At 44.9% G+C, this 12,815-nt stretch overlaps 1 protein-coding gene across 1 annotated transcript in view; it reads left to right on the top strand.

Annotated features, from left to right (window-relative positions):
* Positions 1–8,705, top strand: part of LOC310789979 (testican-1-like) — a gene marked incomplete at both ends in the record, with an annotated part of 94,401 nt that extends 85,696 nt beyond the window's left edge. Inside the window, 5 exons of the mRNA XM_083651702.1 lie at positions 3,552–3,671; positions 4,632–4,853; positions 5,435–5,497; positions 6,741–6,878; positions 8,509–8,705. Coding sequence (XP_083507828.1) covers positions 3,552–3,671; positions 4,632–4,853; positions 5,435–5,497; positions 6,741–6,878; positions 8,509–8,705 — 740 coding nt within the window. The remainder of the gene's footprint in view (positions 1–3,551; positions 3,672–4,631; positions 4,854–5,434; positions 5,498–6,740; positions 6,879–8,508) is intronic.
* Positions 8,706–12,815: the final 4,110 nt, after the last annotated feature.

Below are 12,815 nucleotides of genomic sequence, written 5' to 3'. Positions count from 1 at the left end.
TGCAGCATTCCATCCACTGGTCTCTCATGATTGAAATTGGCTTACTTTGCTTTTAAAGTGTGGCTGATTACACGTCTTAAAAAGGTCAGAGGCACTGTTTACCTGATTAGGTGGTCAAAGTTAAAACCACAATTTTGTTCTGTCATTTAATCAATAAAGCCTTTTTTTTATGTTTTCACCTAATTAGAGACAGAGTGCCTCAGAGTTGTTTTTTTCCAAGACTGTCATCCTCTACACTTTAAAGTCAAAATAAAACAGGATAAGAGATAGAAGTTTCTTTGGTCTCGGTACATTTCCAACTCCATAATCTATTTTTTTCCATTGCCATGGCTTTACCATAGGGCTGCACGATATGCCAAAAAAGGAAAATCAGATTGTGATTGTACTGACAGATATTGCGATATCATTTTTGTGGGAATAGGAATTTCTTTTTCACACACAAATAAAATAAAAATGTGATTTTTACTGGGGTCTGTACCAAACAATGCTTCATTTAATGGTATGTTGTGACACATTCTTCCTTTATCTCTGTGTGTCTTGTCCCTCTGTCTGTGTCCCTGTGTGCCATGTCCCTCTGTCTGTGTCTCTGTGTGTCTTGTCCCTCTGTCTGTGTCTCTGTGTGCCATGTCCCTCTGTCTGTGTCTCTGTGTGCCATGTCCTTCTGTCTGTGTCTCTGTGTGTCATGTCCCTCTGTCTGTGTCTCTGTGTGCCATGTCCCTCTGTGTCTCTGTGTGCCATGTCCCTCTGTCTGTGTCTCTGTGTGTCTTGTCCCTCTGTCTGTGTCTCTGTGTGCCATGTCCTTCTGTCTGTGTCTCTGTGTGCCATGTCCCTCTGTCTGTGTGTCTCTGTCTGTGTCTCTCAGTACATGAGTGTTTCCCACCACAGTTTTCTGACTCATTGCCCAACAAAAGCTCCTGTGGTGCAGGCAGCTGTGTCGTGCCTGTCCAAAACAATCTGGATCACACACAGAGAGAGAGATAAGAGGGGTCCTTCGAGACTCATTTGGGGCCACAGTGCAAAGTCCAAAGACAGTTGAGAGAGAGGGAGCAGCCAGAGGGAGGGAAGGAGAGAGGGAGGGAAGGAGAGAGGGAGCAGCCAGAGCAACAGAGAGTCAGAGGAAGAAAAAGGAGTGTGAAAGTGAACAAAAGAAGTAGTCTAATCCTCTGTGTCCATAGGAGGAAGGAGTGATGGAGGAGAGGAAACAGAAAGCTGTCAGAGGAAGAAATGAGAGAAGAGAACATTTGACCACTGTGAGGTAGACTTGACTCCCTAACTCAGTTTGTGGGATTAGTGGCTTGAGCTTGAGCAGCAGATGATTGATGGAGACCAGGGTGATGGAGGACGATCAGGCAGCAGAGAGGAATGAGAAGGAGCTCTTAAAAGAGACAACGAGAGAAAGGTTGTGAAGGGAAAGTCAAAGAGGAGAAATGAAATGTGTCAGAGAGAGAGCAAAGGAGAGAAGTTCATGAGGTTTCATCTTTTGCTTGACCTGCACAAATGAAGAACACTGTCTCTCTGAAACACTCTGAAATCTGTCTGGTACTGACAGCCCCTAACTGATTTGGCTCTTTGAAAGCTTGAATCTATAAACAGTTTATATGGAGCTTTTGGTTGCTGAGTAACCTCCTCGCTGTTCCTGGAAATACTGCGGACTAAACAATAATAATAATATAACCAAATAAACACAATTAGTTTTAGGACCTTGCTGTTCTGTTGTAGGCTGCCACATAAAGACTCCCTCTTTTACTGGGGGGGGAGCAGGAGTGCTGGTAGCAGGCTATGTTACAGCCTGTGGTGACTTACTGCATCACCTACACAGCCAGAGTCTGTGTCAGAGTATTTAATGTATTCAGTATCTCTGCATGGAATAACTTTGTCAACTTAGTTTATTTAATTTTGTACCTTGCTTTGGGGACATAAGTCTACTACATTACGCTTGCAGACAGTTCAAAATGGAGCAGCGAAATTAAAGTTTTCTCTAGAAATAAATATGTATGTATGTATATATGTATGTACAGTATGTGTGTGTGTGTGTGTGTGTGTGTGTGTGTGTGTGTGTGTGTGTGTGTGTGTGTGTGTGTGTAAATATGTTTGTAGGTATATCTGTATGTACAGAGAGAGAGAGAGAGAGAGAGAGACTAGCAGAAAACATAATGGAGCGTCCATGTTGAAGCATCACCATGTGTTTGTGTATATTGGGTCATACTGTATATTTGTCTATATTGATCTCTTAGAAATCCAGCTATCACAGTCTGTGGCCACCTTTGTAACCCTCAGCCAATACACAGCACGCACACACACACAGCACAGACACATTGACACACACACACAGCACGCGCGCACACACACACACACACACACACACACACACACACACACACACAACACAGACACATTGACACACACACACAGCACGCGCGCACGCACACACACACACACACACACACACACACACACACACACACACACACACACAGCACAGACACATTGACACACAGACACATGGACACACACACAGGGCAGGCTCCCAGGTGGCCTCTTATTACAGCATATTATTTGATGTTCAGCTTGAGGGCCATCTGGGATTACAAATATACCTCTGCCAGGAAGACCAATCAATGCTTGTGTGTGTGTGTGTGTGTGTTGTGTGTGATATACTGTTCCTGGTTTTGAGTGTTTCTGTGTGTGTGCGAGAGAGAAAAAGGTGTGTGTGTGTGTGTGTGTGTGTGTGTGTGTGTGTGTGTGTGTGTGTGTGTGTGTGTGTGTGTGTGTGTGGGTGGTGTGTGTGTGTGTGTGTGTGTGTGTGTGTGTGTGCGCGCATGAGAGCAAGAGAAAGTAGGTATGTGTGTGTGTGCTTGAGAGCGTGTTGTTTTTGCGTTTTTGCGTGTTGTTTTTGCCTTACCTTTGATACCCCAGGTGAACCGGAATATAAATGTGTTCCAATCCATCACAACACAGCAGCAACATCACAGCAGTCGTCTGTCTTCCTTCCCAGGCTGCCTCCTGTGTTTCCTTCAACCTGCTGCCATTCTATTGCTTTATCACCTACTGTAGTGCTGCTGATCAGAGGAGACGTTCTATCACTCTGCGAGGCAACACACAGCGTGCAGCTGTCTGTCACACTGAGTTTCTATGGTAACAGTCAGGACACTGCAACAGTTCTCTTATCACTCTTTTGTGTTAACAGTAAAGGGGAAATTGGATGAGGAGAAAAAAAAACAAAGCTGACAGATGAGAAATGAAATTAAAGTCACGAGTGAGATAAGCTGTAATTTTCTTTACTGATGACAATAAGATTGACATATCTTTCTTTCCTCATTATTTTCTCTGTGTGTGTGTGTGTGTGTGTGTGTGTGTGTGTGTGTGTGTGTGTGTGTGCGTGCGCGTGCGTGCGTGCGTGCGTGCGTGCGTGCGTGCATGCGTGCGTGCGTGTGCGTGCGTCTGTGCGTGTGTGTGCATGCGTGCGTGCGTGCGTCTGTGCGTGTGTGTGCATGCGTGCGTGCGTGCGTCTGTGCGTGTGTGCATGTGTGCGTGTGTGCATGTGTGTGTAGTGTGCAGTGACACAGAGCTCCACAGCCTGGCCTCCAGACTGAAGGACTGGTTTGGAGTTCTCCACCTCGACGCCAACAGAGACCTGAAATCCTCTGACAGCTTCGACTCCGCCGCAGGCCGTGAGTGCATCTGCTCTCTGTGTGTGTGTGTGTGTGTGTGTGTCTGTGTGTGTGTGTGTGTGTGTGTGTGTGTGTGTGTGTGTGTGTGTGTGTGTGTGTGTGTGTGTGACTCTGACTGCGAGTGTGTTACTGTGTGTGAGAGAGTGCGACCGAAAGAGACCTGCGTGTCCCTTTTGCCTGTTTAAAATGCACATCATCAAGTATAGCCATCGGCCGTTTGCTCTTTCCAGTCTGCATCGGGACGGGAGGTGATGCTGACTAAGGTTTTCACTATTAGACCTCGGCTCTCACACAGTCACCATTAGATTCCAACTACTAAGTCAAGCTTCAAACATTAACCCCCCTCAAACACAAACACACACTCACCTCACACACACACATCTCCCATTCCCTCCCCACCCCATCACTCTCTCACATTCCCCCTGCTCTTCTCCCTTCTCCTGTTCTCTCCTCTGCTCTCTCTTCATTTCTATATTTTCTATATTATCAATTGTTCAAATGTTATCTTTATTCTGTATATTCTTGTTACTGTTGTGTCAGCTAGAATTAGCTAGACATACTTTCTGTGAAGCCCTCTGAGACATGCTTGTGAATTAGGGCTATATAAATAAACTTGACTTGACTTGACTTGACACACACACACACACTTCAAGGCTGTGCCAAGGCTTCTGTCTCTGCCCCGGGCCACACACTATGAAGTTATATTTCTGCCATTATCACGGAGAACTAACAACTGCAACACCTGTCTGGAGCATCTGCTCTACATTTGACACATTAAGACGTTATTAACACTTTCATAGTTATCCTTAGAAACATCTCACGTCTGCATGTGTAAATGCGAGATTCAGCACCATGGATAGCGCTTCCACTCAAAAGGCAACATTAACACCTCATGCAACACACACCAATAAAACCACACTCTCTCTCTCTCTCTCTCTCTCTCTCTCTCTCATCCTCCAGGCTTTGACACCAGCATCCTGCCCATCTGTAAGGACTCTCTGGGTTGGATGTTCAACAAGCTGGACATGAACTTTGACCTCCTGCTGGACCAATCGGAGCTCAGCACCATCTACCTGGACAAGTACGAGCTGTGCATGAAGCCCCTGTTCAACTCCTGTGACTCCTTCAAAGACGGCAAGCTGTCCAACAACGAGTGGTGCTACTGCTTCCAGAAGCCCGAGGGTGAGGAGGGTGAAGAGGGTGAGGAGGGGGGACAAGGGAGGGAGGAAAATAGGTTGAAAGTAGTTAAGAGAGAAGCTAGTTGTGAATGTTGAAAACTTCCAAGCATAGCAGTGGAAGGGTAGCATCGAAATAGAGCTGAAGTCTACTTAATGCATATTTCAGCCATTTGGAGCAAGTGTTACCAAATAGAATGGGAGGTGTCAGTTTGATTCATGACCATGCAAGTTCAGCCTGTCCTTGGTCACAACTCGGATGCATTTATAAGCTAAGTAGTGTTCAAATGAGAATATATTTAGGAATGGGCCCTGTATCGCCAAATTTGTCTGAAAGCATTACCGTACAGCATTGTTAGGCGGCAGAGGCTTTGCCAGTGGACTTGCAGGGTAAGAAGGGGGAGGGAGAGATTGATGAAAACACAAGTGGTTGTAGTGCCTCCTGCAGCCTGACAGGGAGATTGAGATTGAGATTGAAATGATGAAAAAAGGGATAAAAAGCATTGGATAAAAGTGAAATAAAAGAGTAAAATACATACACAAATAAATAACTATAAGTATACATGCACATGCTCTGTGTTCCTATAGGATTGCCTTGCCAAAGTGAGAAGAGCAGGATTCAGATTCAGAGCCGACAGAAGAGCCTCACAGGTCAGTCAGCTGTCACTCACTCACTCACTCAGTCACTCCTGTCCAAGGACACACACACACACACACACACACACACACCGTGGATGTTAGCACACACCCGCGTTGGAACAACATTATATCTTTCAGGTTAACAGCTCACAGAGGAGCAACAAAGGAATCAATAACACACACACACACACACACACACACACACACACACACACACACACACACACACACACACCCCAAACATTTGACATCTTTTACACAAGTCCTCTGTCCCCGTCAGCCACGGTCATTTATTATTCGGCATATTCGTTTTCCAGCTCACAACAAAACACAGCTTGAGAAATGGGCTTTGACTGGGTCACTGGAAGGTGTGTGTGTGTGTGTGTGTGTGTGTTTGTTTGTGTTTGTGTGTGTGTGTGTGTGTGTGTGTGTGTGTGTGTGTGTGTGTGTGTGTGTGTGTGTGTGTGTGTGTGTGTGTGTGTGTGTGTGTGTGTGTGTGTGTGTGTGTGTGTGTGTGTGTGTGTGTGATTGAAAGTGACTGCTCCTCTTTAAGCAGGATGTATGGCCGTTGTCCTGCAGCCTTCACAGGTAATTGATTGTGCGTCTCAGTGTGTGAATATAAAGAACTTTGGTCACGGCTACAGGAGGAGACATGACTTTTACTGCATCTGACGATAATAGCACAGAATGCCTTTTAATCCCGTTTATCCTTTTCACTCTCTGAGGCCATTTACACCTGGCATTAACATGCTTTTTCTGTCATCAGATTGCAATCAGATTGTGCTTGACCACTTGAAAGTGCAGGTGTAAACGCCCCCAAGACACATTGAAAACGGATTGCAATCTGATCGGCCAAACCACCTCCGGAGGTGGTCAGGGATGCATTGTGTACACATTGAACACAAGTGTAAATGCTCCGTGTCCTCTCAAGCTGCATACAGTAACTGTATGCGGATTGAGAGGACACCCATTTTGGGTGATCAGATTGCAATCAGATTGCAATCTGATCACCCAAAATGCTAACACCAGGTGTAATGAAATCAGGCTAATGTGGTCAAGTACAATCTGATTGCAATCTGATGACAGAAAACGTATGTTAATGCCAGGTGTAAATGGCCTCTTTGTTTCCATCTCTTCCTCTAGTTTTATTCTCCTTTCTTCCCTCATTCCTCCCTTCTTCCGTCTTTGTCTATTCATCCTTTCCTCCATATCTCTCTCTCCATCTCTCTCTCTCTCGCTCTCTCTCTCTCTCTAGGCTCCTATATTCCTCGTTGTACTGAGGAGGGCTACTTCAAGCCGACTCAGTGTCATGGCAGCACTGGTCAGTGTTGGTGTGTGGACAAATATGGAAATGAGATCGCCGGCTCTAGAAAACAGGGCAACCCCACCTGTGGTAAGATATACACACACACACACACACACACACACACACACACACACACACACACACACACACACACATCTGTTCACATTACACACTGATAAACTACTCTATTCCGAGCACACACGGTCACAGATAAATGGATAAACATTAAAAAAATACAAACGTAACCACATTTGTTAAGCACCACCCACCTAAAATTCAAACCTGGAAATATTCCCATTCGTGCCCTTGGCAAAATTGTCTGTCTTTCAGACTTAGCTCTTTGATCCTGGTGGAGGGCTGTGTGACTGTCTTCTCTCCTAATTTTCAGTGACAATTCAGGCCTTAGTGTCAAAGGGGAGAGTGTGTTCAAAAGATTTGTACTTTTTAACTCAGGGAATAATCTCTGTCTCTGAAACCTTACATGCATTTGTCTGTTGTGTCTCTCTGCCTCTGAGCTCCGCCTTTCATATACACTCACCAATCACTTTATCAGGAGCAGCATACTAACACTGCGTAGGTACAGCTTTCAGCTCGGTGTCAACCGGCTACCCGAGTCACATCTGCCTCCAGGCTGGAGATATGTTGTATTCTGATGCTTTTCTGTTCACCACAGTAGTAAAGAGGTCATCTGAGTTACTGTCAGCTCAAACCAGTCTGGCCATTCTCCTCTGACCTCTACCTCTAGACCAGTGATACTCAACTTTACCTTTACTTTACTTTATGTCATTTAGCAGACGCTTTTGTCCAAAGCGACTTACAATACAATACAATACAGTACAGCATGCGGCCCGCGGGCACCCCCTGTGTGGCCCACGATGGAATTGCAACCAAAACAAACGTACAGTGCACCTGAACGCAACATGCAAGATACCCGCTGAGTAAGTGTCCAAATGTTCATGTCATTCTGGCCAATACTCCACTTCTGTTATAGCATTTCAGTCTGGAATATGGAATATCTTTCAATAATCTATGATTTAGCTGCTAGATTGTCAAATACCGCTGTCTGCTCGCTACCCAGGCACTTATGTATGTACTTAACCTAACTAACTTAACCTAACTAACTATCCGGTGTGCACAACATTGTCAGACTAAACTCCGGCTGACACCCCAAAAACCTACAATCCGCTACATAAAAATGTATATTGTTTGTTTATTAACTGGCCCCTGGCCTTCTATCATTTCACGAAAGTGGCCCCCGGGCAAAGCAAGTTGAGTATCCCTGCTATAGACTGTCGTGTGTGAACATCATTACACCCATTACACCCAATGAAAAAAATCCCAGGAGATCGGCAGGTTCTGAAATCAAAGCAGCCCGTCTGCACCAACAGCCATGCCACAGTCAAAGTCACTGAGATCACATTTTCCCCCATTCTGATGTTTGATGTGATCATTACCTGAAGCTGCTGACCTGTATTTGCATCATCTTATGCACTGACTGACTGACTGACTGACTGACTGACTGACTGACTGACTGACTGACTGGATAGTTGCATGAATAAGCAGGTGTACAGGTGTTCCTAATAAAGTGCTGCTTGGTGAGTGAATATTTCCCCCAGAGGAGATGATGGGCTATGCATAGTGTATAACCTAAGACAAACTGCTGTCTGCCAGCCTGTCTGTCAATCTCTCTCTCACCTGCCTGTCTATGTCTCTGCAGACGAGGAGCAGGAGAGCTCTGGGGATTTTGGCAGCGGGGGTGCGGTCATTCTCCTTGACGACCAGGAGGAGGAGCCGTCAACGAGCGGGCGAAGCAAACAGAAACAGAGGTGGCACCGGATCCACCCCCGAGGAGCCAGCGAGGACGACGAGGACCAGGAGGAGGACAAGGACGATGAAACTGGCTATGTCTGGTAGCTCCGCCCCATCTATCAGCCAACCAGGGACCTCTGTTCAGTCAGCACAGATCTGAAGCCATTCCAGTGGGCGCATACATTTAAGGGTGCCCGGTACTCTCCTAGTTCCATGATGGGTGGAGACTGGTAAGATAAGAGTGTATTGCCTTAATCGAGTGCATAAATAGCCGGCAGCAGCGGCAAAACAAACCTGCCCCTAAACATGAGATGGAGTACGAAGAGGAACATCACTGCCACTCAGTGCAATCTCATTTATCTTGCCATAGTTAGTCTAGTTCAAATTGCCTCCAACTTCTAAGAATTTGGTGCCCAATCTACCAACTAAAGAGATAAAGTAATCTAGGCTTACGTGGACTTTGGACGTTTCTATTGATGTTTGGCCATTGCAGAGTGCGGCTGTTTGTCCTCCGCCGTGTGGCTTTGTGTTCTGTCTGTTAGCGGGTTTCACCGCTGATTCAGAACCCATTTTAAAACGAGTGCAAAGCCCTTAAATGAGTGCGCCCAGTGTCTCCCTCGTCCCGCCCTCTCGCCCCGTTATCGGCCCATCTTTCAGTCCCTGAACTTGCTCTTACGATCCCCGTCCTTTGCCCAAATCCCACTCTTGACTGAGCCTCCTCTGTCCTCCTCTGTCCTCTCCATCAGCAACTCTCCACAACCCTATTCGATTCCAACAAAGACCTCTCTCTCTCTCATTCTATCCCTGCCTCTCTCTCTCTCTCTCGTTTGGTCTCTTTTTCTGTCCCTCCACTCCCTCTCTGTGTGTCCATGTCAGAGCCTCTGGTCAGTCTGTGAAGCCCGTGAGCCGATGTGTTGGATGTACTTATGTTTCCTCCAGGACGAGAGGTTCATTCATCCAGAGGTTCATTCTCATGTTCTGTGTTCCTCTGCTGGGTTCCTCCCAATGTTCCTCCAGTGTTTCTGCAACACACCACACTCCCAGGCTCTGAGAAGCTCTCTCCGTTATTTCTTGGAGGATTGTAAATTATTTAATCGTTGATCTTGAATGTCCCAGAAAGCCCAAGAAGAGAGACTATTTGAGATGCATTGTCTTTTTCCACTGGAATTGACATTTTGGCTGATCAACTGAAGCTGTACATACATGTTGGACAAGATGGAAGGAAAACGCTTTGTCTTGATGATGATGATGATGATGATGATGATGATGATGATGATGATTTTGGCTGCTATTGTACATTGCTGCTATTGCAGTGCTGTCTAGAGTCTTGTTTTTTCTTCTCCCAAGCTCAGGGGGTAGAAAGTAGATGTTGATTATATGTCACTTTGAAAAAGACAAATGTTTCTACCGACCTGAAAGCGTATAAACCGATTCATGCAATGACACACCAAGTCAAAATTACCTTATTTTTCTAGCATTTATGTTTTCAGTTCAGCGTGAGGCTGAAATCTCTTGAGTAAACAGGAATGCCTGCCATCAGTTTTGACCTTTTCCAAATATTGATCAAGCTGCCTCCCCTTTTAGACAGAGACCTAAAGGGAAACGGCTTTGGAAAAGACATAAAGGCAGCAGCGCCCACCCGTCAGAATAAAAAATTAAAAGCTAAATGTTTGTAAAAAAATATATAATAATAATAATAACAACAACAACTGTGTTACGGATCTGTAGCCTATCAGCTTAAGTGAGTTATTATGAGTTTGAAAGTCTAGAGAGTCTCCTACTGCGCTTCTAAATCATCTTAATAGTCAGGTTAGTAACAAGATGTGTCCCTTTGGGTTCTATTACAGCTAACCAAGACAGATGAGATGGAGAACCAATGAGCTCTCAGAAGACCCGGGTATAAGGAACACGATATTCAATTTGAGCTTGGAATGACTAATACAATACACACATGGCAATGTTTAATATCATTCCACACTTACTGTTAAACAAACTGCTGTCCTGCAGGTCATGGTGCATGTTTTCATTAGAGAATCTAAGGCACCATCTGTAGTAATCTGTTTGATTCTTCATTGTTAACAACACCAGTTGGAAAGAGTGCTGGACTATTTTGACTGGAGTAGAGCTGTTACATCAGTGTAACAGCTCTAATGTTACATTAGAGAATAGAGCTGTTACATCAGTGCTATTTTACTCAAACAGAATGACTGCCTGTGTAGGAAATGAGTACAGTGGAATAGTAGCATGGTGATGATTTTGCGCATGTCCCACAAATCAAATGAGGATCTTGCCAGTACTCAAATGCTAGAAAAGTAGCTATTAGCTATGACAAACACCTTGCCATGCGCCTCTTCTTTTCTTTTGATTATCAGTCAAATACATCGTTCTTTCCTCTGGAGTCAGTCAGCTCCGAAGAGAACTGAAGATCTCTCTTTACCATTTTGTATAATCAAATGTAGAGCGTTGATTTTCTTACTTCAATCACACATGTAGACGACGTCCAAACTCATAACATTGCGCTCAGTTCTTGTTGTTAAATCCCACTCTCTCCACTCTTAGCTCTGTGGCTAACATGGTCACATTTGAGCCTGGCTGTGTTGTGCAGTCAGACACAGTTGTCCCTCTGCTGCCTGGCTGCTTGTAAAGGCAGAACAGTCCGTTTCCCCGTGTTAAGCCCTGTGTCGCTCCTACATTAACACCAGCACAATACGCTCCCATCCTATGACCCTCTCAATCTCTCCCTCTTACCCACAGCGGTGACTGGACCATCCTCAGGCACACACACACACACACACACACTGACACACAAACACACACAGACATTTGATCTGCTATTCCAGACACAAACATAAATGGCCATATTTGCAACTCTTATTTGTTAATTCTATATATTTTTTACTTTTTAAAAAGATGTTAATGATCTTTAAGCAATGTAATATAATATAATGTATTGCCGTGTGGCAGTGTCCATTTGCATTTAAATAGACTGAGGTATGTAAAGGCTGTCCTTATTGTAGCACTCTCCATAGAAGCATTAGTGTAGTGACTTTTCCAAGGTCTGATTTGTCCCCCTTGTTTGGCTGTCTAATGGGATGTTGATGTTATGAGTTGAAAATGTCTTGGTTTGACTGTGACAGCTCCACATTGTTTGTCTGAATAAATTCTGTCTGTCCCGTCCCCTCCTGTCTCTATTATGTGGTGTCCTCATTTCAGTGGCTCTGTTTTCTCCTCAGTGTGCACATGTGCCAGCAGAGGGCAGCGCAAGAACAGATGAAGTACACATGCAAGTGACATGTTTGCATTCCAATGAACAAACAGACACACACAAACATTCCTACAGAAATCATGATAAAGCACAATATGACTTGCATAATAATACAATATATTCAAACATTTATGCGCAAGTGAATGTGAGCCAGACAGTGTTTCAACAACTCTACACATCATTTCATTCACAGATGTTTACTCCTCACCCAAATGGCTATTGACTTCTTATCAGTCCCATCACCATCCATCAAAGTAAAACGTGCCTCGCCAGACATGCCTTTGTCTCCATTTAATATGCTGTATTAAATCCATTGATCTGATAATGACCTTTTCTGGAGTCAATTTGATTAATGCAGCTAGCAGAAAATCAGTTTTCCACTATCTTTCCCCCCTGCTGCATCCCCTCTTCCTTTCTCTATCAGGCTATCTGTGAGGCTGTCATGGTGGTGGCTCTGATATAATGATTTCAGACTGCTTTCAAAGCTGTGCTGCATGGGTGAGGGCATGGATTATTGCGTGCACTGGACTCACTGGTGTGAAAACTTGATTTTCCTGCAGAGAGAGAGAGAGAGAGGGGCGGGCAAAGGAAGAGAAAACCAAGACCCCTGTCTCTCGTGGTGCTCAGCGACTGTCAAAATTAATCTTTCACAATAATATGAGTCACACAATAGTCTCAAAGGTAACACCAAAAGGTCACGCCACAGTGAGTGGTTCTGCACTGGTGCAAGGTTCTCTTTCTGGAATAGAATGATCTCAAACAAATTCTTATCAACACTAATGCAATTCTGAGTTCTTCCCTTCATCCCAGCAATGTATGTGCATGTTACTCTGTCTCTGTGTGTGTGTGTGTGTGTGTGTGTGTGTGTGTGTGTGTGTGCGTGTGTGTGTGTGTGTGTGTGCGTGTGTGTGTGTGCGTGCGTGCGTGCGTCAGTCTGTCTGAATGTACAT

Source organism: Poromitra crassiceps (assembly GCF_964638095.1).
Source record: "Poromitra crassiceps genome assembly, chromosome: 15".
NCBI lineage: Eukaryota > Metazoa > Chordata > Actinopteri > Beryciformes > Melamphaidae > Poromitra > Poromitra crassiceps.
The sequence above is the reverse complement of the archived record's forward strand: the minus strand, read 5'-3'. Positions and strand labels throughout refer to the sequence as shown.